The following is a 26,798-nucleotide window of genomic DNA, read 5'->3' as shown; positions in this document are numbered from 1 at the left end:
ACCAGGTGGAAGAGTTTTGCCATGGCTGGTTCTCCCCAAGGCTGTCAGTAGTTCTCACAGACTGTTGTCTATTCTTGGGGCCTTGTTTAGACTTAGGTCTTTCAGTCCTGTATCAAATTCTTCATGCAGTACCATATCTCCCATCTCATCTTCATCTATGTCTTCTTCCATTTCCACAGTATTGCTCTCAAGTACATCTCCCTTCATAGACCCTCTATATACTCCCTGCACGTTTCTGCTTTCCCTTCTTCGCTTAGGATTGGCTCTCCATCTGAGCTCTTGATATTCAGACAGGTGGTTATCTTTTCTCTAAACATCTCTTTAATTTTCCTGTGGGCGGAACCTATCTTACCCCTAGTGTTGTATGCTTCTACATCCTTATGTTTGTCCTCTAGCTTCTCCGGCTTAGCCATTTTGTACTTCCTATTGATCTCATTTTTTAGATGTTTGTATTCCCTTTCACCTGCATCATTTACTGCTTTTTGTGTTTTCATCTTTCATCAATTAAATTCAGTATCTCTTGTGTTACCCAAGGATTTCTGCTACCCTTCATCTTTTTACCTATTAGATCTTTTGCTGCCTGCACTGTTTCATCTCTCAAAGCTACCCATTCTTCTTCTACTGTATTCATTTCCTCTGTTCTTGTCAATCATTCCCTAATGCTCCCTGTGAAACTCTCGACAACTTCTGGTTCTTTCAGTTTATCTAGGTCCCATCTCCGTAAATTCTTGCCTTTTTGCATTTCTTCACTTTTAATCTACAATTCATAACCAAGAAATTGTGGCCAGAGTCCACATCTGCCCCTGGAAATGTATTACAGTTTAAAAACTGATTCTGAAATCTCTGTCTTACCATGATAAAATCAGTGTGAAACGTTTCAGTATCTCCAAGCCCCTTTCACGTATACAGCCTTTATTCATGATACTTGAACTGAGTGTTAGCTATATTTAAATTATGCACCTCCGTGCAGAATTCTACCAGGTGGCATCCTTTTTCATTCCTTTCCACCAGGCCGTATTCACCCACTACTTTTCCTTCTCTTCCTCTTCCTAGTATTAGTTTCCAGTCCCCCATCACTATATAAAATTTTCATTTCCTTTAACTATCTGAATAATTTCTTGTATCTCATCATATATTTCTTCAGTCTCTTCATCGTCTGCAGAGCTAGTTGGCATATAAACTTACTATTATGGTGGGCGTGAGTTTCGTGACTATCTTGGCTGCGATAATGCATTCACTATGCTGTTCATAATAGCGTATCCACATTCCTATTTTTTTAATTCATTATAAAAACCTTCTCCTGCATTACACAGTCTATTTGATTTTGTTTTTATACACCTGTATTCACCTGACCAGAAGTTCTGGTCCCCCTGCCACTGTACTTCACTAATTCCCACAATATATAACTTTAATCTATCCAATTCCCTTTTTAAATTTTCTAACCTTCCTGCCCAATTAAAGGATCTGACATTCCATGCTCCAATCTGTAGAATGCCAGTTTTGCTTCACCTGATAACGATGTCCTCCTAATTAGTCCCCACCCAGAGATCCGAAGGGGGGGACTATTTTACGTCTGGAATATTTTACTAAAGAGGATGCCCTCCTCATTTAACCATACGGTGGGCATGCCCTCAGGAAAAATTACAACTATGGTTTCCTCTTGCTTTCAGCTGTTCGCAATACCAGCACGGCTGGACCATTTTGGTTGGTGTTACAAGGCCATTTCAGCCAAACATCCAGACTGTTGCCCCTGCAACTACTGAAATGCCTGCTGCCCCTTTTTGGGAGTCACGTGTTTGTGTGGCCTCTCAACAGATACCTCTCTGTTGAGGCTGCAACTACGATACGGCTACCTGTATCGCTGGGACACGCAAGCCTCTTCACCAATGGCAAGGTCATGGTTCATGGGGTGGAATAAAAAGTTTAACCAGTAAGCTCCATTTAAGAGGAGCATAAAGGATTTATTAGTGGCGACTCTTCCATTGATGAATTTCTTAGTAGAGCCAAGTGAATTTGTGTGCGTGTGTGTTTTTTACTAATAATATCAAATGATACTATTGTTACTACAATCTGACTTCTGTACAAATTCAGTCCAAACTAACTTATGGCTGTCAGCTTTATGGCTCCGCACCATCTACTACTCTGAAACGACTTTACCTTATTCATCATTATTGGATGTGTCTGGCTATCGATGCATTTTGCACTCGTCCTGTCGACAGTCTCCTTGCAGAATCAGGGATTCCCTCCCCTACAAATACAGTTGAACCATCTCCTGGCTTCTTACACGATTTCCATGCGACACCTCCATGACCATCCTGTTTACCCCATCCTCTTTGCAAATGAGGGACGTCTCCCTCCTGATACCCGACCTCGTGTGGGATTTCTGTTTGGAATGCTTCTCACTTCCGTCTGTTGGGATCTCCATCTCCACTAATTGGAATGTGCATCGTATATATCCTCCCCCCCCCCCCTTTCCAACCCCCTTGGATGGTGCCTCGGCTATGGATTAAGACTGACCTATTCCAGGGTCGTATGGTCTCTGTCACTCCTATGATATTCTGGCATCTTGTACGTTCTTTCCTTGAAGAGTTTCCAGGTGCTGTGATCTTCTGCACTCATGGTTCTAAAACAATAGATAAGGCAGGATACATTTTAACCCCTCCTACTGGCATGGAACACCATTTACTGCCAGGATCATGTAGTGTGTTCACAGCAGAGGTGCTAGCCGTTAACAGGGTCCTCCATTTTGTTTTTTAGGACTCCCTCCACAGTGTTTTAATATTAACTGACTCAATATGTAGCTTGGAGGCCATAGAACGATGCTATTCTCATCATCCTTTGGTCTCTGCTATCCATGACCTTCTCTCTGCCCTTCACTGTGCCGCCTGCCTATGAACTGGCAGACCGTTTGGCTAGAGAGGCATATACTTACCCCCAGATGCAGATGCGGATACACATCAAATCTCCCTTTGCCCAATATTGGGATGACATCTGGCGCAGCACTGCTGTCAGTAATAAACTTGGCACAATCAAGGAGACTACTGCAGTGTGGCTCTCTTCTGTCCATTCCTCCTGGAAGGAGTCCACTGTCTTATGCCATCTATGTATTGGTCATACTAGGCGCACCCATTGTTTTCTCTTGTGTAATGAGGCCCCCCCCCCCTCCCCCACAATGTTGTGGAGCCAGAATAATGGTATCCAATGTATTGGTGAAATGACCCCTTCTTTTGGCCCTTCGTACTAAGTATGGCCTTCCAAATTCCTTATCTTCAATATTAATGGATGATTTATGGATGGCTTAACTGGTCTTCAGTTTCCTTTTTGAAAGTAGTTTTTAGTTTCAGTTATAAGGTTTTGCTTTCCTCCTGGAGCAGGAGCAGGGTGTTTGTGGTTGGGGCCTCTCTTCCATGTTTTCTGGGTTCAGGGCCCATGACCACACCCCTGTGCCAAAGACCTCTCTTTTATCCTTGTGTTCCTCCAGTTTTTAGATTTGACCTACCCTTTTATGCCTTCTACTGTGTATGTTTTTAGCTTCCTCACTTTATAATTTGATCCCTCTGACTGGATCCGCCCTCTTTTCGTGGATGTGTCTATCTTCCGCACATAATTGTTGAATTGCGGGACTGATGACCTCTCTGTTTAGTTCCATACACCCCCCCCCCCCCCCCGCGCAGTAAATCAATCAGTTGATGCAAAATGAGTCACTTGACTATATATGAAGCTGAAAACATGTTTAAAATTTATGTTAGAGTTAGCTGAAATGTACATCTCTGTGTCCAAATGTTATGATAAATTTTTGAGAGGCTAGTAATATTTGTGAATATCTTGGGATTTGCAGTTTCCTGCACAATGTCTACTGACACTATAGGCTTCTGACCCCATATAGTGATACATAGTCTATATGGAGTTTATTTTGACTTCATTGTGAACAGTCTTGCATCTGAACTGAATACTCCTACAGGCCTGTGAACAGTTGCGTCACCGGTGCCACAGATCCATAAATATTCACATGTTCAATCATGAATATCAGCTAATGTCACATTTCATGCACACATTAAAAAAGCAGGTACACTGCTTGAATCACTTATGGGGGACTGTTGATATTTATAAACATGCGCCAAAACATGCTCACAACTAAAAACCACATGCAGGTGATGTACAGCTTATTTCATGTTTGCAACCTGTGGAGCAAAAGTTGTGTGCATGTGTAAAAAATAGCAGGCACACCACATTGTTGTCAGGATTCCTTAAGAAGAAAAGGAGAAGAATAATGCAAGTACTGAGCTAACATTATTAATTCATCATTATTCACATTTTAATTTTTTGTCTTCTTTCTCATTCATCTTACATATTTTTATAGTTCTGTATATAGTGTATGATTTCCATTGATGAATTGTTCCACTGTGGTAGTACTTCCTTAGTACCAATTCCGTGCTGCCACATGAAATTTTCATTAGCTCATTGATATTTTATTCGTGGTATTCATAAAACTGTGCACTCATTTTGTTCTTAAATTTAGTCATGGTTAGATAACATAGCACACCTTTTGGTTTGACGTGTTCAGCTCTTTGTTGCTTTCATAAAAACATTATTGTCATTTCAGTTCTAAACTGGGCTATCTTTGTATGAAAACCTTGTGATATTCTCAATAATCCAGCCAGTTTCTCTGTTACTACTGACAGAGTTTTGTTCTACGTGTTATCCTCAGAAAGCGTTCCAGAATCTTGGCGCTTTCGTAATACTGTCCCAACTATTTGGTCTGGAATTGCATTGCTTTATGAACTGCTAACTTTATGAACTCTTTGCATTTTTGAAGTGTTATTTCCTTCTACAACAATTCTTGTTGAGGGTCCGGTAATTCAATATACGAGGGCCGTTCAGAAAGTAACCTCCAGTTGATTTAAAAAAATACACCAAGTTAAATAAAAATATTTTAATATATACATCTTACAACTACATCTTTGCACTATTTTTCTACATAGTCTCCATAGCGATTGAGGCACTTATCGTATCTCTTCACAAGCTTTGAAATTCCTTCTGCATAAAAATCACCCGCTTGTGCCTGGAGCCAGCCTGTGACTGCATCTTTGAGCTCTTCGTCGTCATCAAACCACTGTGACCCGAGCCATTTCTTCAAATGCATGAAGAGGTGATAATCACTTGGTGCCAGGTCTGGGCTGTAAGGTGGATGGTTGATAACGTCCCACTTGAAGGACTCGAGAAGGGCCGTTGTTCTGCGAGCAGAGTGAGGACAGGCGTTATCGTGCAAAAAAAACGATACCGGAAGTCAGCATACCACGGCGTTTGTTCTGTATAGCCTGTCGTAACTTTTTTATTGTTTCACAGTACACGTCTTGATTAATGGTCGTACCACGTTCCGTGAATTCAACCAACAACACCCCTTTGGCTTCCCAAAACACCGTTGCCATCAGTTTTCTGGCAGAAAAATCTTGCGAGGCTTTTCTTGGTTTGGTAGGCGAATTTGAATGTGCCCACATCTTTGATTGTTCTTTTGTCTCAGGGTTCACGTACTTAATCCACGTTTCGTCACCGGTCACGATTCTGTTTAACAATGGTTCTCCTTCGTCCTCATAACGTGACAGAAAGTCTAATGCAGAGGCCATTCTTTGAGTTTTGTGGTGGTCGGTAAGAATTTTGGGCACCCATCGTGCACAGAACTTACGGTAACCCAATCTTGCTGTCACTATCTCGTACAAGAGAGTCTTAGAAATCTGTGGAAAACCAGTAGACAACTCCGACATTGAGAAACGTCGATTTTCACGAACTTTTGCATCAACTGTCTGAACGAGTTCGTCAGTCACCAATGATGTTCTACCACTCCTCTCTTCATCATGAACGTTTTCTCGTCCACTTTTAAATAAACGTACCCATTCACGGACAACTCCTTCACTCATAACTCTTGGTCCGTACACGGCACAAAGCTCACGATGAATATCTGCTGCAGAATATCCTTTGGCTGTAAAAAACCTTATGACAGCACGCACTTCACATTTGGTGGGGTTTTCTATTGCAGCACACATTTCAAACTGCCACAAAAACTAAACTAGCGCAGGTACGACGTTCACTCGACCACGGCTTGATGCCGACTGACCTGTTGAGTGCGTGAACGCACAGATGGCGTCGCTACTCCCCCCACAACCCGCACTGTGACCAATCGGAGGTTACTTTCTGAACCGCCCTCGTATAAAATCGTGATCATTTACAGTCCAGACTCACAATGTTGTTTGTTGGTACAGCTTATGGAATAACCTGTGTGTTGTCATTTCTTAGTGTTTCTTGGTATAGTTAATTGATCATGCTTTTTTGATGATTTTCGTTATTCAGTTTTGCACACAATATTGTGTTGACTGGGGTATCATTTCTTTTTTGTATTCTGACCCATTGTCTTTTGTGTTCCCAGGTTCCCAGATCCCAGTAACTGATATGTCCACGGTTATGCTCCCCCCCCACCCCTTTCTCCCGGAATCTACATACAAGGTGCGACAATAATGAGACCAATGTGAAAAAAATTGTTGCTTAATGTTTTAGTCAAGTTTAGTGTTGTCTCCTTCAAAGTAGTTCCCTTCTGATTGCACACACGTTTTCCAGTGTTTCTGCCATTGATGGTAACATGTCAGGAACTCATCTTCTGTAATATCCTCCAAGATCCTTGTCAAAGCTTTTTGGACATCTTGTGTTGTTTGAAAATGGTGTCCCTTGACCGCCATTTTGACTCTTGGAAATAGAAAAAAGACGCACGGAGCGATATCTGGTAAATAAGATGGTCGTGGTAGTACTGAAATTTGTTTTGAGGTTAAAAATTACTGTACTGACAGAGCAGTATGGGATGGTGCATTATCGTGATGCAGAATCCAATTATCAGGAATGTTGGCACGAACACAAAGAACTCTTTTACGAAGTCTTTCTAAAATTTATTTGTAGTAATATTGGTTAACTGTTTGTCCAGGAGGCATCCACTCTTTATGAATAATTTCCTTCGAATCAAAGAGGTTAAAAATTACTGTACTGACAGAGCAGTATGGGATGGTGCATTATCGTGATGCAGAATCCAATTATCAGGAATGTTGGCATGGACACAAAGAACTCTTTTACGAAGTCTTTCTAAAATTTATTTGTAGTAATATTGGTTAACTGTTTGTCCAGGAGGCACCCACTCTTTATGAACAATTCCCTTGGAATCAAAGAAGCACACAAGCATGCATGGTTGTCCACTGCGGTCTTCATTTTCAACATTTATTCTGCCCTCACTAAACATTTTATGCCAACGAAAAACTTGAGCTCTTTACATAACCTCCTCTCCAAAAGCCTTCTGAAGCTTACTGTAAGTTAATGTTGCATTTCCACCCAATTTAACGCAAAAAGAAATGGCACACCATTGCGCAATATTATGCGGTTCCATTTCCAGGACGAGAGACACAAACACATGTTAACTTATTACAGCACAACTCACGACTGAGCAGTTGCGTCAATGTGCCACTTGGACTAGAAGCAGCTTATAGACCAAGGTCAAAGATAATGTGCCTACGCAAGCCTGCAGGGTTGCCACATCTTGCAAAGAAAATCAGTATCATTACTTTATTGTCGCACCTCGTATCATGACAATGGTCTTGCCATTTCTCATTTCACGATTATTTATAGGCACTGTTCAACAACAGGTGATTAACTGATTTGCATTGTATTCATTTGTGTGTGTGTGTGTGTGTGTGTGTGTGTGTGTGTTGTTGATGTTGCTTGTCCTTGGCTGTTCCAGTAATCTATCCCATGTAAATAAGTAATCTGCAACCCACTTTACAATATGTGAAAGAGAATACTTTGTAATCCACTGTAACTTCCTGCCTTTCTTGTTCCAGTTGCAAATTGTATGCTTGAAAATAATTATTGATAAGCTGCCATATGAGTTTGAATCTTTCATGGATCTTTTCATGAGATATAGCTGGAGGAGAGAGTAGTATGTTACTTGACTCCTTCAGGAATGTGCATACTTTAGTGTCTGCCACAGGAATTGGATGGGCATCTACATAACACTTTCCCATTTACCAAACAAGATTGTGATGAAGTGCTCTGCTCTTCATTGTATCTTCTCCATTTCCACATCAGTTGTACCTATTAACGGTCGCAGGCTGAGCAGCAATACTCAGGTATCAGTTGAAGTAGGACTTTGTAAGCTATCTCCTTTGTGGGTGAACTGGTATCTGTTGTTCCTATGATTATACTTCAAATAAAATAACTTAATGATTGGCATGTTGCAGAGGCAGAGGAAAGTGTTGCCAGTGTGCAGCCAGTCACACTTGACAAGGCTCTGCCATTGCCTACAAAACAGCCAGTATGGTGAATGTGTGGTGTCAGAGGAAGAATTGCGATTGGCTGGCAGCTGGCACTTACCACTCAATGCACTCAGACATCAATCACAAATTTATTTTAATCAAAGTATAGGGTTATGTGGTCATCCTACTTATGAAATGCCACATCAGAATAGCACTCAGTTTTTTAGAAACCTAGGGCCTAGATTATTACATCTTTGTTGGAAAGGACTTTCATTGGCCTTGACTGCCTTGATTGTAGGGGAATCTGCTGTTTTTATTTATTTATTTATTTCCCCGTCAAGAGATTGTTTGTCCTTCCCTAGGTATCACTGATTTTTGACGTCAACAGGCTCATGATTTCTCACTCTACATACCCATTCCTTTAGGACAGCATTTCTGTTAACACTGTGAACACACATCCATCCATTCAACCATTCTCCTTTGAATTAATACAGAGGGGGAAATATAACTTTTCTCTGCCCGTCATGAACTTTATAACAAACTGAATAGAGTTAAGTAGTCGTAAAGGTATTAGGAATATTTTTTTTTTAATTCCATGTCTCCATATAAAAGTAATACGTATTCACAGAAACACATTAGCTCATTTATTGGGTGTTGTGAATCTTCTTTTGTATTGTGTTATTCCCTCAAAGACAGTGATAGAAGCAGCAGGTGATAAAATAATTTGGACTCCCAAAAGCGTCTAACAAGGACACGGCAGAGGGTTAATGCTGAGAATTGGAAAATGGACTGAATAGTGATATAATCCTTTATTTAGGAGATGTTGTCCTCAGAAAGTACATGAGATGAATTTGCTGTAATTAAAATGGTATTTGTTTTCATAGTAGTGACATAACTGAGCAGATACATTGTTAGACTGGCACACTTGTTGTCTTGGATTTAAAAAAAATTCCTCCTTCCCCCCCCCCCCCCCCCTTCCCTTCCCCTCTGTCAGTCCAAACACATAGATACAAGAAGGATATAGAACAGTTTCTAGGGGAACAGATTCTCTGTAGGCTTTACACATGTTCACTTGATCAATGTTTGTGCTCTGTTTGCCAAAGGCAGCAAGGGCTGTTATCACTGCCTTGTGTCCACACAGTTCTGGCATTCGGAGCAAGTGCCCACAGTCGGGATAAGTAATAATGATATAGCACTGCTAGTGGATAAGTTGATTACTGTTATTTGTTAAATGAATGTAGGCTAATAAATTATTGTAATTTTTAGCAAATGAGCAAAATATTTCTTTTTTGTGCAAACATGTTACTGTTTGTCTGCATCAAAACGTGTCTGACCAAGCTCATCTATCTACCAGAGAAGATAACAATGAAGAAGAGGTGGCATTTGATGATCCATTCAGGAGCATCTTCATGCTTTCTTTACATTATGCATTATCAGCATATATCAGGAGTGAACTTGCTTGTAAGCTTCCTTATAACAATCCCCAGAGATTATTTAACTTTGATGTTGCTGTGACAGTTAAACAAATAGCCAAGGAATGATCCAACTCGTGGCTATGACCACCTCTTATGCCACGGCTACGAGAACAGTTGTCGCCTCATCAGTTCCTTGCATTCCTGTCGCCTCTCAGAACCAGAACACTACACCTGTGCCCTTGATGGTGGGGGCACTTCCCTCCCTGTTGCTCCTGCACCAACTTCTTCAGGAGAACATCCACCTCCACCCCCCCCCCCCCCAACCATTAGCGATATCAGTCCCCACTTCTGAGCTGGAGAAGTGTAAGTCTTCTTCAGCTCCTCTCACTAGGAAGGGATCCCTTGGGTCACTCCCTTCCCAGGTTTCTGCTACTGGGAAAGATGACACTCGCCAGTGGCTGAAGAGCCCAAAAGCAGCTGGTCATAGGGCTTCATGCTCATTCTCAGTCCTGGAGACTGAACCAGTGAAGATCTCCCAGCCAGGGAAACCCAAGGAGCAGTGAGAGAAATCTAAAACAGAAGACCCCCAAGACCAAGGGAATTGTGCTGGCACCTACACCACCACTACCTACAAGCTCTGCGTCTGCGGAGGTGGTGGAGATTCTGGCGTCCGCTGAGGACCTAGATCTCACCAGACCCTCAGACACAATGGATATGGACTACTCAGGCAAAAAGTCGGTGGCAGCAGGTGACCCTGAGGCATAAACTGCCTCACTGAATGTTGCATGCCTTCCCAGTCTCATGATGATGACGTCCTCCAGTGGAATTGGGGCGGTTTTTTCCACCGCCTGGTTGAGCTACGACAACTGTTAAGCTTTACACCTGCTTTCTTCAGTGCCCTCCAGGAAACTTGGTTCTCGGCAATGCGGACCCCTCCCCTCCGTGGCTATAAGGGATACTACAGGAATCATAGCGACTATAATCGAGTGTCTGGTGGGGTTTGTGTTTATGTCCTAAACACAGTCTGTAGTGAAACTGTGCCCCTTCAAACCCCTCTTGAAGCGGTGGCTGTCAGAATAAGGACGACGCAGGAAATAACTGTCTGCAAAGTATATCTTCCTGCAGATGGTGCAGTATCCCTGAATGTATTAACTGCTCTGATTGATCAACTCCCTAAACCTTCCCACTTCTGAGAGATTTTAACAGCCATAACCCCTTGTGGGGTGGCACTGTGCTTACTGGCCGCGGCAGAGATGTTGAAACTTTACTGTCCCAATTCAACCTCTGGCTCTTAAATACCGGGGCCACGACACATTTCAGTGTGGCTCATAGTAGTTACTTGGCCATTGATTTATCAATTTGCAGCTCAGGACTTCTCCCATCTAAACACTGGAGAGCACATGACGACCTGTGTGGTAGTGACCGCTTCCCAATCTTCCTGTCACTGCCCGTGTGTCAGGCCCATGGACACCTACCCAGATAGGCTTTAAACAAGGCAGACTGGGAAACTTTCACCTCTGCTGTCACCATTGAATCTCCCCCACACGGTAACATCGATGTGATGATTGAGCAGGTGACTAAAACAATCGTTTCTATGGCAGAAAACACTATCCCTCACTCTTCAGGGTGCCCTCAGCGAAAGGCAGTCCCTTGGTGGTTGCCGGAAGTCGTTGAAGCAATTAAGGAGTGTCGGCGAGCTCTACAGCGGCATAAGTAGCACCCTTCCCTGGAGCACCTCATAGCCTTTAAACAGCTCTGTGCCCGTGTTCACCAGCTTGTCAAACGGCAGAGATACATCTCGACCATTGGGTGTTATATGTCACCTTCCAAGGTTTGGGCAAAGATCAAATGTGTTTTTGGGTACCAGACCCCCAACAGGTGTTCCAGGTGTTAACATAAATGGCGTGTTATCTACCGGCGTAAACGTGATTGACGAACACTTTGCTGAGCACTGTGCTCAAGCCTCTGCATCAGAGAATTACCCCCCACCCTTTCACACTCTCAGACAGTGGCTGGAAGGGAAAGTCCTCTCGTTGACTACACGCCACAGTGAATCCTATAATGTCCCATTTACAGAGTGGGAGCTCCTCATTGCCCTTGCACATTGTCCCAACGCAGCTCCTGGGCCAGGTCGGATCCACAGTCAGATGATTAAGCATCTCTCATCTGACTACAAGTTACATCTCCTCCTCATCTTCAACCGGATCTGGTGCAATGGCGTCTTTCTATTGCAATGGTGGGAGGGCACCATCATTCCAGTGCTCAAACCCGGTAAAAACCCACTTGATGTGGATAGCTATTGGCCCATCAGCCTCACCAACGTTCTTTGTAAGCTGCTGGAACGTGTGGCGTGTCGGTGATTGGGTTGGGTTGGGTCCTGGAGTCACGTGGCCTACTGGCTCAATGTCATGGTGGTGGCTTCTGCCAGGGTTGCTGTACCACTGATAATCTCATGTCCATAGAGTCTGCCATCTGAACAGCCTTTTCCAGACAGCAACACCTGGTTGCCGTCTTTTTTTGGTTTATGAAAAGCGTATGACACTACCTGGTGACATCATATCCTCGCCACGTTATACGAGTGGGGTCTCTGAGGCCCGCGCCCAATTTTTATTCAAAATTTCCTGTCGCTTCATGCTTTCCGTGTCCAAGTTGGCGCCTCCCATAGTTCCCCCCATATCCATGAGAATGGGTTCCCGCAAGGCTCTGTATTGAGTGCCTCTCTATTTTTAGTAGCCATTAATAGTCTAGCAGCAGCTGTAGGGCCGTCCGTCTCACCTTCTTTGTATGCAGACGACTTCTGCATTTTGTACTGCACCACCAGTACTGGTGTTGCTGAGCGGCGCCTACAGGGAGCCATCCACAAGGTGCAGTCATGGGCTCTAGCCCGCAGTTTCCAGTTTTCGGCAGCAAAGTCGTGTGTTACGCACTTCTGTCGGCGGCGTACCGTTAATCCAGAACCAGAACTTTGCCTTCATGATGATCCACTCACTGTAGTGGAGACATATTGATTCTTAGGACCGGTTTTCAATGCCCGATTGACTTGGCTTCCTTTCCTTCATCAGCTTAAGCAGAAGTGTTGGCAGCACCTCTGCTGCATGAGCAACACCAACAGGGGTGCAGATCGCTTTACACTGCTGCATCTCTACAGAGCCCTTGTTCAATCCCGCCTTGAGTATGGGAGCCCGGTTTATGGTTTGGTGGCACCCTCAGCATTGCGTTTACTCAACCCAGTGCACCACTGCGTCGTTTGCCTAGTGACAGGAGCTTTTAGGACGAGTCCGGTGACCAGTGTCCTTGTGGAGGCCGGAGTCCCTCCATTGCAGATTAGGCATGCATAACTGCTGGCCAGTTATGCTGCACACGTTCGTAGTTCTCCTGCGCATCTGACTCACTGTCTCCTTTTCTCACCCACAGCGGTTCATCTTTCGCATCGGCAGCCCAGGTCAGAGCCTCCAATTGCAATTTTTGTCCAATCCCTTCTTTCGGAACTGGAGTCCTTGCGTTTACCACCTATACTTGAGGTCCACTCGCGGCTTTCCGTTGCCACTTCCTCTTGATTCTTGACATTTACTAAGGCCATGAAGTGGTTTACACCGACGGCTCGATGGATGATGCTCCTGTCGGCTTCGCATATGTCCATGGAGGACATATTGAACAGTTTTCCTTGCCCAATGGCTGCAGTGTTTTCACCGCCCCAAGCTGGTGACTATATCTAGTGCTCTTGAGCACATCCATTCATGCCCTGGGGAGTCATTTCTTCTGTGTACTGACTCCTTGATCAGCCGAAAAGGTATCGACCAGTGCTACCCTCATCATCCTTTGGTAGTGACCATCCAGGAGTCTATATATGTCCTGGAATGGTCCAGTCGTTCAGTGGTGTTTGTCAGGAACCCAGGTTGCGTTGGAATCCCAGGCAACTAACTTGCTGACAGGCTGCCCAAACAGGCTACGCGGAAACCACTGCAACTGACATGCATTCAGTACTACGCAGTCCGCAGCCCGTGGTCTTGCGGTAGCGTTCTCGCTTCCTGCGCACAGGGTCCCGGGTTCGATTCCCGGCGGGGTCAGGGATTTTCTCTGCCTCGTGATGACTGGGTGTTGTGTGTTCATCATCATTTCATCTTCATTGACTCGCAAGTCGCCGAAGTGGCGTCAACTAAAAAGGACTTGCAATACGGCGGCCGAACTTCCCCGCATGGGGCCTCCCGGCCAACAATGCCATACGATCATATCATATCATATATAGTACTACGCAACAAGGTTTTGCGGCTTTGCGAGAGGAAATGGCATAATCTCAGCATACACAACAAAGTGCATGGCATTAAGGAGACTATGAATGTGTGGCAGTCTTCTGTGCAGGCCTCTTGCAGGGACTCTGTGTTTCTCTGCTACCTTCTCATTGGCCATGCTTGGGTGACACATGGCTACCTATTGTGCCGTGATGACCCACCTCAGTGTTGGTGCGGCGCCCAGCTGACAGTGGCCCACATCTTGGTGAGCTGTCCTCCTTTGGCTGCCCTGCAACAGACTCTTCAGTTATCAGACTCTTTGCCATTAATTTTAGCTGACAACGCCCCATCAGCTAATTTAGTTTTACTTTTTATACATGACGGTGGGTATTATCATTCTATATAAGTTTTAGCACATGCCCTTGTCCCTTTGTGCTCTACACTCTAATGCTTTTAGACTGGATGTTTTAATGTGTCGCAGAGCGTCTGGCTTTCCCTTTTTATTCTCATGGTTGGCCAGCCATGGTCATCTGCTCTCTTGTTTTTATCCCTTCTACCTGTTCCTTTCTTCTCTCTGTGGTTTTCTTTTCCTGTTTTTGTCCAAGGTAATGTTGGTTGTCCTTCTGTCATTCTTCTGGTTCTTCCTTTCTCCTGTTATTGTGCTGTATGCTGTATGTCTCCTCTCTTTTCTTCTTTCCCTTGTGTAATTATTTTACCAGGAACAAGGGACCGATGACCTCGCAGTTTGGTCCTTTCCCTCCACCCCCCCCCCCCCCCCCTCCCTTTTAAACCAACCAACAACATGCACTTCACAGCAGTGGACAGTGGTGTCCATTTTCCCATATTTATCAGAAAATTTATTCCTCTATGAAAAATTTCTGAAGGAAATACTGAATCTGCCAGAGAAAAGAGCAGCAGAGAGATTTCACAGCCAAATGTTATTGATAACTGGTAATTGCAAAACAGAGTTCGTTATCAGTACTGTCCAAAGATATACTTACGATTCTATGTAGAACTGATCTATATTTTCAGGGATTGCTGCTATATGTATTTGTTTGTCTACAAGAAGTGCCATATGGGAGGTGACAATCAGACTGGTATCCCACTGCCGTCCAAGGATATCTCCAGACTCATCTTTGTACAGGAGTCTCATTGACTGGAATAAAATTGTCTTCTGTGATGAGTCCAGTGGACAAGCACATTATTGTCTTGTTCAGTTTGTGAAGCTTCTTCTCATGAATAAATCATCCAATTTTTTTGGAAATATAATAATTTGTTTGTCTGTACATGTGCATCACATCTGCTGATTTGTGTCCCATAATATTTGTTTAATTATTTTTATAGTGTACTTATGGACCTACACTCTTTAATCTTTTCAATCTTGCTGATGGCTGGTTAGAGAGAGTTATCACTTTTGGAAAAAAAGAAGAAGAAGAAGAAGCAGTAACATCCTTAGACTGAGCAGTTGTGGATATTCTTCATTAAAAGAAACATTATGAGGAAGAAATTAAGTATAGAAATATTGCAAAAGCAATCAATTGCTCGAGGGCAATGTCAGTGTACAAGCTTGCTCAATGTCAGTTGTTTAATCATCATCTTCACCTCCTCGCCCCCCCCCCCCCTTCCTCATCTCTCAAGCTTGCGCGCGCGCCCACACACACACACACACACACACGCACACACACACACACACACACACACACACACACACACACACACGCACGCAATGTAATGTGTGTAGAATACCATCTGAAAGGGTACTGCCAGTCTCTTTGAAGATAAATTAGCTTTTGGTCCTCTTCTTTTTGGAGAAAAATCCCTTCTGTGTTTCACTTGGTGTAAGCTTGTTGCTTGTCTTTTGCAGCTAACATTCATGACCCTGGACGTCTTTCCACTTTCCTTTGAAACATTGCTTGTCATCTCCTCTACCATTCTGTGCTCTAGTGAAATGAAGAACAATGCAAAAATGATCTTAAATTTTGACATTTTCAGGGCAACTGAATTGGAACGATACCGTGTACGTCTGGAGAGAACTCTTCCAGTAAAGGGGAAAAAGGAGTTTGCACCCAGTGGTTCATGGGTGGAACGGAAGCTGTTGGAGGCTGCACGGGATGAAAGACATGCATTATTGAAAGAAGAGAGAGTGGAACGTGTGTAAGTAACAACAGATAAAAGATTTTTTTATCCTATAATTGATTTATACTGGTTGTGATTTTTGTAGTCTCTCTGTAATTAAGATTAAGCTTTGTTATTTCATTACAGTGAATTTGACGTACACTCAATACACTGACACAAAAATGTTGGTGCACAGTCTTGCTCATTAATGACACTGTTCCATGCAGTATAAGGAGTGATTAAATAAAGTAAGATGAATGTTTCTGGACATTTCCTAAGGATCTATTTTGTGAGATATAATTTTGTATACTTTCATAACCAAACAGTTTTTGACGTAGTACATAAAACTTAGATTGGTTGATTTGTTTGGGGGAGAGGACCAAACCGTAAGGTCATTGGTCCCATCGGATTAGGTAAGGATGGGGAAGGAAGCCGCCTGTGCCCTTTGAAAGGAACCATATCAGAATTTGCGTGAAGCAATTTCGGGAAATCATTAAAACCTAAATCAGGATGGCTGGATGTGGGTTTGAAACATCGTCCTCCCGAATGTGAGTCCAGCATGCTAACCACTGTGCCACCTCGCTTGGTAAAACTTTGAAAACACTTTAACATTACTATGGATTGTGCCTTGTATACCATTCTCACCAGACTTCATATAAATAACAGAAACCATAAAAAATACTTTTAAATGTATAACCTCTGCAGTATTTGATCGCATCATGCAGCACTTGACCAATTTTGAGGTTAGAATAAATAGTAACACTCTAGGAACTACTTTAATGCTTAACATCCATTGCATGTAAGTAGTGAGCTTGTGACCGTGTGTGTGTGTGTGTGTGTGTGTGTGTGTGTGTATATAAAGTTAAACTTTCAAAACACAGTGGAAATAACACCACTGGTCAGAATGACATCAAATTGCACGGAATATTATCAAAGAAGGGGGAGGGGGGTAATGTATGGCAGAAGAAGTAAGATAGTACACAGCTTTTCCTCCTTTTGTGTTTGTGATGTTCACCAGACTGTCTCAACGCAGGATCGCGTTTTGCTTGTAAAGCTGTAGTACAAGAATGATGAATGTACACACATCACTCTTCAGAAGTTCCAGACACTGAAGGGTTTTGAAAAAAGGTGTTGGTCCGATGACTGCCGTGCATTTGGAGAAAATGATTCGGAAATTCGAAAACATGGGTTCTTTTGGTGTGCAACCTGGTAGAGGGAGGAAACGAATTGATTTGACGTCAGTGTAAGCAGTGGTCACAGCAGTGCAGGAGGAGACAAGTGATGGTGTGCAAATGTGTAATGCACGGAGAATTGCCCAAACATTGGACATACCTGTCAGCACGGTGCGTAAAATCCTACAAAATATCCTTTTTGCTATCCATTCAAAATTACCCATGCGCACGAGCAAGCAAAAGAGACCTTTGCTTTAGAATTCCTTGCTCGCATGGAAGTGGACAATGATTGGCCGTGGAAGATTTTGTGGACAGACGAAGCCCACTTCCATCTGACAGGCTATGTCAGTACACAGATTTGTCAAATATGGGCAACGGAAAATCCACACGCAAATCAACCAATACCACTTCATCCTGAAAACGGCACTGTGTGGTGCAGGTTTAAGGCATCATTTATCAAGCGGCCATATTTTCTCGAAGAGACAGGTGCTTCCGGTCCTGTTACCTGTACCATCACTGGTAAGCGCTATGAATGTCTGTTGTGCAACAACATCATTCCAGCTCTCCAACAGCGTGGATGTGTGGATGGGATCATTTTTATGCAAGATGGCGCACCTCCGCACATTGCAAATCCATTTAAGCAGCTACTGAAGCATCATTTCTGAAATGCTAGAATTATCAACCACCATTTCTCTACAGCCTGGCTGTCCTGATCACTAGATCTTAATCCATGTGACTTCTGGCTATGGGGCTATCTGGAAGATGTTGTGTTCAGTATTCTGATTGCAGACTTGGCTGCATTGAAGGCACACATTGTGCAACACATTCTGAACGTGACTGCAGCAACACTTTGATCAGTTGTGGAACATACTGTTTCTCGATTTCAACTTGTTGCAGAAAACGGTGGACAGCATATTGAACATTTTTTGTGACAGTCACACGGAAATTAATAATCCGATTTGATTTTGATGGATGCTTTTTATGCAGTTTTTGGCTTGAGGACAATCAAAAACCAATGTGATTGATGCTTTTCACGTGCTTTTTGGTCTCAGGACAATTAAAAACTGATGTGAGTGATGCTTTTTATGTGATTTTTGGCCTCAGGACAATTAAAAATCAATTTTTCCCATCCGATGTGATATGACGTTTCCTTGGTGGATGGGCTTACATAATATTCCATTGCAGTTTGACATCATTCTGATCAGTGGTGTTATTTCTACAGTGGTTTGAAAGTTTAGCTTTAATCACACACACACACACACACACACACACACACACACACACACTCCTGCATCCTTCTCTGTCCACCCACTCCTCTATGCATCTTAATTTTCCACCAGCTATGTGCTTCCTCACATGTAGCCTGTGCAAATCAGGTCAAAAAAGCAAGCTGACACTATTGCAACAGCACAGTTGTTATGTAGGGAAGCCTAATCATCTGAGGATGGAAAATTGTTTCTTGCCTCTGATTGTCTGCAGAGCAGGTCAGGTAATAGTATCGACCCGCCTTATTCAAATGTGTTGCAGGACAGCCTACTCGTCAGGGGCAAGAGACAGTTCGCCAGCCCTCGATGTGTAGGCTGCCCAGCGCAAAATGCATGTTGCATTGGCCTGCTTTAGGAGCCTGCTTTGCATGGGAGCCTAAATATCACTGGAAAAAAAGGGTTTCCAAGCCCTTGGCATACATGCGGTGCTGCACGAGAGACATGTTGTGGAAGTAGTATCAGCTTTCTTTATCGACCTCTTTTGCAGGGGCTACGCGTGTGGATGGACATGCATGGGTGAAAGTTGAGATGGATAGATGAGGACATGGAGAGAGGAGGGGCAGGGGCAGATGGATTGGGAGAGAGGGGGACAGGAGGGAATGGACAGATGGACAGTGAGAGAGGAGACAGGAGGAGATGCACAGAGAGGAAGGGGGAGGAGCAGATGGACAGAAAGAGAGTGGGGAAGAGGATATAGGCTGAGATGTAGGAGGAGGAGATGGACAGACAAGGTGGTGAGAAGGTAATGAGCTGAGAGAGGGCAGAGGAGGAGATGGCACAAGAGATGTGCACTTTATGTCGCAGGTGAAAGCATGGGGAAATGCTAAGGTGTGTGTGTGTGTGTGTGTGTGTGTGTGTGTGTGTGTGTGTGTGTGTGGCATCTCCTTCTAAACCCCTTGATTGATTTAGAGTTTTTTGTAAATGAGAAACTTGTTTTTGTAACACAGCTGTTGAATGAATTTCAGAGTAGCTACACTTTTTTCTAAAATAAACAAAAGATATTACAAGGAAATAAATCAAGTTTATGCACACATTTTGATGAGGATGTGAGATCTCCATGAAAATGTATGAAAACTGATAAATGCCAGCAGATCTTATTTAACAAAAATAATGGAAATTTTGAATGCAAATATGGGACAAAATGTAAAGTTGATTCTTCTATGGGGAACTTTGGGTTTGCTATCAGAATTGATAGGGGTAAGAATTTACAAAGCAAGCATTATGTTTGTCTTGAACACATCTTTCCAGAAGAAAATAATTAGACAATGGAATTGTTGTCCACAGAATGGGGGTGGAGCTGGTGAAGGCTCTGGGAGTCTGGGCTCAACCAATGCGATGCCAGGAGCGCAGTGATGCTGATGACAGACACCTTGTTGGTGAGTGCTAACAAATCTGTGAACAACAGCTGCCATGTGGGAGTGCATAGAGAAGAAGCAGTGCAGAGTCATGAAGGGGCACGTAAGGAGTAGGCTGGAGATTGGAGAGCTGCCACAAAAAGAAACCAAAGGGCACCTGGGAAACGCGAACTGAAGGGAGGCCACAGATGGCAGGAAGGCCAATGCCATGAGTAATGTTGGAGTAGAGGAACATCTAGATGGAGAGCTATCAGTGGGTGATGGGAAGGGCATCTCCGCAGTATGCGCAGAAACATGGAAAAAGTCTACACGACAGAGAAGGATGTGTGTTACACAGAATCAGAGGCACATAATGGTGTACTGTCCTTGAAAGAAAGAGTTTGACCATGGCTGTGTTGGCTCAAAGCAGCAGTGTATATTGGTGTGAGAGATATCAGTGGGTAGTGGGAAGGGCATCTCCGCAGTATGCACAGGAACATGGAAAAAATCTACACCACAGAGAAAGATGTGTGTTGGACAGAATCAGAGGCATGTAATGGTGTGCTGTCCTTGAAAGAAAGAGTTTGACCAAGGCTGTGTTGGCTCAGAGCAGCGGTGTGTATTGGTTGGTAGTGTTGGGCTCAACTACGGAAGGGCAGTATTGACTCAGCAGTAGTGGAGCCAGGGGACGGCACTAGAACTGCAGACTGTAAGCTCAGCAGCAGCAAAAGTGAAGTGCCTGGATAAGGAGGCTGGCCACGGCTGCACCAAGGTAGAAACACAGGAAACAAGCAGCATCAGGCATTTCTGGGAAAGGGCAGTGGCTGGGTGACAGTTGGGTCGTGGTGCTGGGTGCAGAGAGACAGCCACTGCTTCAGCATCGTAGATTCAGCATGTGGCATGGCGACAAGGAAGGTAACCAATGACTTTGGCTGGAAGACATGGTGCGCCACTCTCATGAGGGAGTCTGCCGTGGCTACTCCTGTGGTGAAGGTGCAATATCGAGCTTGTGGTCAGAGGGGATAGTGAGTGGTTGGTGGGTGAGGACACTTGCAGCAAGAAGGCAGGGGCATCAGAGGAGCTGGATGATGCATCCTAGAGTGACGATGATGTGAAGTTGCAGTGTAGCTTCGGGTGCAGCTGAAGGGAGGGGTATGATGGCTGGGCAGGACAACAACAGCTGATGACCCCAGGAGCTGCAGCGTGTGGACTTGAATCTCATCATCAACAGGTGTCCACGCAACGCCAACGTCAGGAGGAGGCCTACCATGGCTGCTATGTGTGGAGTAGTGTTGGACGTGACAGGAGGTGGGCAGTGGATGGGTGATGAGCTAGACGAGGATATGTTGTAAGAGCCAGCAAAGGTACTGGATCTTGAGCAGGTACTGATATTAAGTTCAGCAGTGTATCACCCATAACACGTGGGTAAGCAATACCTGACAAACCATCCCTTTGTTTCAACATGGACAGATACACCAGTGATGAACTGTCCCCTGTGACATTGTTGCATCACCGACAGTGACCCTCAGAAAATAAATGAGAATAATAAACAAACATATGGTATTCAAATCCCTACAGTCAAAAAATAAATAAATAAATAAAAATAAAAAAAAATTAAAAAAATATCCTTGTTGTCACTGTTAAGACCTTTGTTGGGTGATGCGTGCAGTCATAATTGGTGTGTCCCAGGTCAGACTGAAGAACACTTTATTCACAGCGTAAGTTCACAATAAAGTTTAGTTGTAATACAAAAGAAAAATTATTTGCGATCACTTGAGAATTACAGAAGCAAAGTTCATTGGCACAATACCAATTCCAAGTGAAGTCTCATGCTGAGTGTTTGCGGAGCAGTGTCCATGGGGTCTGTGTTGTGTGGCATGCCATGACGGCTGCACAATGTTGAGTACTGTGAAGCAGTGTGGAGGCAGTGCATTATAGACTGGAGGGTCCACACTGGTCTCTGCGAGTTACGACTGATGAGCTACGAATGTAGCCAGCTTCTGACCTGGAACTGAGTGAGCAATGGAATGCTGTTGCTGGAGATAGCATCCAGCAGGAGGATATATGCTCATGATCATGTGATGTCGGCCAGTACTTGTTTCCTCGATAGCAGTGCCACAGGTTTCCTCGTGTGCACGCTGCTCGAAAACATGGCTGGTTCTCCCTGGTGGCACCTGTAACAATCAGAGCGTCAGCAGACCTTTTGTATACAGTATTGTGTCCATAACAAGTGATGCCCTTGTAGTACTTAGAATAGTCTGGACGAGAGACGCCAGTGAACCAAGAGTAGGCAACTCGCAGGGTGAAGATGTTCTGCTGGAAGTGTATCATAGTCCGTCTGTTGCCGATATACAACTAACATCACCAACTGCATAGCAGAATTCCTTGATTATAATCAGGCAAAGGAACAAGCTAGCATTATAAATAGATAAAGTACAGTGGATCATTTGGGAATAGTTAATGAAATTTTAGGATGGTGCAATGATTGTGAATTACCACTTGGAATTAATAGGTTTTGAGAAACCTGTTGACTTGCTTTTAACAAAATCTGTATCAACAGCACTTGTGAAAGGAGTCAGTATTTCAGTCTATGTTAGTATACTCAAGGATACATTTGGGAATACTAGCTTTCAGCAAAATAGTGGGAAATTTAGAACTGAAAGATGACTTAGGCAAGGAGTTTTTGTATTGTCAGAACTGTCCTAAACTGCCCAATAGCAGGTTTTCAGATAGCTAAAATACATGTTAATGGAACAGAGCTGTATCACCGGGGTTTTTCTGGTGACATTGCAGCAATGGTGTCTGGTGCAGATAAACTTCAAGAACTAATGGACAATCTTAATGAGCAAGTTTCAAAGTAAGCTAGAAATTGAAATAAAATGTATTGTCAACACACTGAAAAGAAAGTAGTACCACTTAATGAAGAAGTCAAAGATCCATGTGATGATTTTCTTACGTTTGGGAAACTTGTAGGAAAATGAATGGACCCAAAAAAAAAAAAAAAAAAAAAAAAAAAGAAGAGTAAAAATGGCTGGAATTGGTTTTGTCAAACTGATTAGATTTAGATTTTCAAAACTAAGCTTCTAATTAATGCAGTACTACTTCTGTTTTTGTGGTGAAAGTTTACCCTCCATCTGCCCTATTCTTTCCCTCAGAGGACTGGCCAGTAATGGCTCTCAGGTTTTCAAATCTTGTCTGGTACAGACTCTAAGAACCAATCTTTGCTTCTCATCCCATCCAGTTAGTCTTGCCGACCTGAGGTTCTGGGTGACTTTTCCGAACATTACCCCTTTTCTTAAACCTTTCCAGCCATTTTCCTTCAACCCTCTTCCTCCTCCTTCAACCCTTGTTCTGGAAGAAGGAACTGCTGGTTCTGAAAGTTAGCATATGTAAAACCGTTTTTATATATGTGTTCTCCTGTGCCGCTTGGTGAGTAGATTTTTTATGTTTCCAATTACAAAATGTTTGACAAAATACGTTAATACTTTTGTTGGGTAAATTATAGTTTACAATACATGCAACAGGTTTATATAAGATTTGTTTCACTCAACAGGTTCATGTTTTGTACTTAATCAAGCAAGATTGTGTTATCTTTGGTAGACTTTATACTTGTGGAGAGGCTATTGACGTACATACATAACATACTGAAAGCTTCTGGTCAAGACAGTCAGGTAGATGCAGTATTTCTTGATTTCCAAAAAGCTTTTGACTCAGTACCACATTTACACTCATTGTCAAAAGCACGATCATATGGAGCATCGAGCAAAATTTGTGACTGGATTGAGGACTTTTTGGTAGGGAGGATGCAGTATGGTATCTTGGATGAAGAGTCATTGTCAGATGTAGAAGTAACTTTGAGTGTGCCCCAAGGAAGGGTGTTGGGACACTAGCTGATAATGTTGTATATTAATGACCTCGTTGACAATATTATTTATAACCACAGACTTTTTGCAGGTGTGACAGCTATCTATCGTGACATACTGCCTGAAAGAAGCCGCATAAATATTCAGGCAGATATTGATAAGATTTCAAAGTGGTGCTAAGATAGGCAGCTTGCTTTAGATGTTCAGAAATGTAAAATTCCGCACTTCACAAAATGAAAAAAACATAGTATACGGTTGCAATCGGCCGTCTCCTACATACAAACACCTGGGTGTGACAGTTGGGATATGAAATGGATAGGCTCAGTCATGGGTAACGCAAGTAGTAGACTTTGGTTTATTCATAGAATACTGGAAAAATGCAATCAGTCTACAAAGGATATTGCTTACAAACCATATGTGCAGTCCATTCTGGAATATTTCTCAGTGTGCGAGACCCATACCAAATAGGACTAACAGTGGATATTTGAAGGTGGAGAGGACAGCACAAATGGTCACAAGTTTGTTTGACTCTTGAGAGAGTGTCACAGAGATTCTGAAGAAACTGAACCAGCAGACTCTTGAAGGTAGACATAAACTGTCCTGAGGAAGTCTACTTATAAAATTTCAAGAAAAGCTTTAAATGATGATTCTAGGAATATACTACAACTCTGTACTTATTGCTCACATAGCAATCATGAGGGCAAGATTAGATCAATTACAGAGGTATTCAAATAATCATTCTTCTCACATTCAATACATGAATGGGACAGGAAGAAATCCTAATAACTGGTAAAAATGTGGAATGCTGCCTTTGACAAAGTTGTGTATTAGCATGTTACACATGCAGGTTTGAGTTTATTCTATTGTAATGTTCGTGAATTTCACTGTTTTCTTTTAGTCTGCAGTGCATAAGTTGATTGTTAGTACAGTTTTCCTTTAATCACATGCATGTAAATGTTGTGTTTTTCATGGTACGTGAAGTACCATACTCACAAATTCTAGGACAACGTTACACATTTCTAATCAGATAACATCACTATCTTGTATATGTTTGCTTAATCTATATAAATCAAAGCATTTTCACTAGTGCCATGTTCCAAGTGACTAGATGCAGTTAGTACAAAATATAAAGTGTTTGTAAATACCAATCACCTGATAATTAGCCTGCAGTGACTCAAAAACTGACTTTTGGACAAATAAAATTGTTTGTATTATAAAGTGACTAGTCACAGTTTTCAGAATGTAATCTGCTATTTAATTCTAGTCACAATGTTCAAGCACCCATTATGGATAAGGTAAATTTACAGGCTTTTTTGACTGGCAAGAAAATGTAAAAGAAATGAAAAACCTTAACTGGCATACAGTCACTGCCTGTCTTATGAGAGAACCTACTCATTAAAAAAGTTGAAGAACCGTCTGTCATGGTAGAATCTTCAATTACTTGTCAGGCCACTACATGTCTATCATCTAGAGATAGCGCTGATAAAAATAGTCGCAGAGGCTTACAAACAGTCATTCTTCCTATACTCCATCTCTGAATTGAATTAGAAGAAACCCTAATACATAGTACAATAAACAGTACCCTCTGCCATTCAGTTCATATTGACTAGCATAATGGAAATGTCGTGTGCTATAGATGTAGAACTTCAGAACAAAAAATTGTGCACAAGCGTATAGACCTTTTGACATAAAAGTTTTCTGAGTATCATACCGCATCATAATGTAAAAACTATACTGGAGAAACCAATATTTTGGACACGGTTTCAGTAGCCTTCTGCAAGGTCTAGTGATGTGTTTTAGCTGTGGGGTGTTGCCTCTATTTTGTCATTGCTGCTTATTGAGCATGAAATTATGCCATAATTTTAAAAGGTTGTTGTTGTGATTGGTCACTTGAGGCAGAAGAGCTGGAATTTTATTATATTAGATTGCTGCGGTGGAGAGAGTGGTGATTTTCTGTTGTCTATCCTTGCGTTGTTTTCTGTGATTGGTGCTCATCAGTGAATGAGGTGTAGGTTCCTGTTTTCCTCCTGTTAGATGCAGACTGTGCAGTGGCAGTTACTCACTTTAGCACTCACATCACATATTGTTGGTGAAGACTGTTGGATTCTGACGGCTGGCAGCCAGGATGGCTCAAATGGCTCTGAGCACTATGGGACTTAACATCTGCGGTCATCAGTCCCCTAGAACTTAGAACTAATTAAACCTAACTAACCTAAGGACATCACAAACATCCATGCCCGAGGCAGGATTCGAACCTGCGACCGTAGCGGTCGTGCGGTTCCAGACTGAAGCGCCTAGAACCGCTCGGCCACTGCGACCGGCCTGCCAGGATGGGGAAAGCTTTTATCCATCCTCTCTGATCATGTTGTTAGGATATTTTATTATTTTTGCGGCTTGTCTGCTCTTGCATTTTGTCAAACCTGCTTGCCTGCCCAATTCAGGGGTTTCGTTAAATTTGATTTCCTTGCCACAGTCTTGCTAGTGTTCAGCTACTGCAGACTTGGTGTGCTGTCCAATACAAATGTGGCGCTCATGTTCTCATATGCATTTTGATATCTGCTTGCCAGTCTCACTGATGTATACTTCTTCACACTGACATTCATCTTTAACACACATGCAATGTGTAAATAATTCATCTTGTCCTTCATGGAGCCGAGCACACCCTAGATCTTGCAGCTACTGTGGTAGACAGCCTGGGTGCCTACTCGGTGAAAGAGTTTACCAGTCTGGTCAGTCACATATTTCACGAAAGCTAAGTGCACTGCTGGCTGCAGTTTGTTGATTTCTTGCCTGTCTTGCTTCCTTTTATTTGTTGCCATGGCTGTTTGGATTGATTTACGGTTATAGCCATTGCCCATGGATGTTGTATGCAGTCTTTTCAGCTGCATGCCAAGCCACCTGCAACACAACTTTAGCTGTGAGGTAAGAGCAGCTATCACAGAATTGAAGAAGAACAGTGGCACAGGTACAGTGATATTACAGGCAAACGAAAGCAGTGCCACTGTCATCTTGGACACACACTGTCATCTTGGACACTATGCTGTATGAAGGCAAGCTAAAAGAATCATTAGAAGATCCAATCTACAATTAACTAAGGGCAGACCCCCCTTGGCAGTGATA

General features: G+C 43.0%; 1 protein-coding gene across 3 annotated transcripts in view; it reads left to right on the top strand.

The window, feature by feature from the left end:
• The window catches only part of LOC124776505, a 138,183-nt gene that overhangs the window by 8,017 nt on the left and 103,368 nt on the right, over window positions 1-26,798 (top strand). Inside the window, exons 1-2 of one of the 3 annotated variants that reach the window (XM_047251527.1) lie at window positions 15,985-16,083; window positions 19,766-19,857. Coding sequence is in view for 1 of the 3 variants with exons in the window: in XM_047251526.1 (XP_047107482.1) it covers window positions 15,922-16,083 (162 nt within the window). In the remaining 2 variants the exon portion in view is untranslated. Of the gene's footprint in view, window positions 1-15,921; window positions 16,084-16,191; window positions 16,293-19,765; window positions 19,858-26,798 lie in introns of those variants that run through there. The other 2 variants (XM_047251528.1, XM_047251526.1) reach the window with 2 other exon arrangements.

Source organism: Schistocerca piceifrons, chromosome 2, assembly GCF_021461385.2.
Source record: "Schistocerca piceifrons isolate TAMUIC-IGC-003096 chromosome 2, iqSchPice1.1, whole genome shotgun sequence".
Taxonomy (NCBI): Eukaryota; Metazoa; Arthropoda; class Insecta; order Orthoptera; family Acrididae; genus Schistocerca; species Schistocerca piceifrons.
This window is presented reverse-complemented; position numbering and strand designations above follow the sequence as displayed.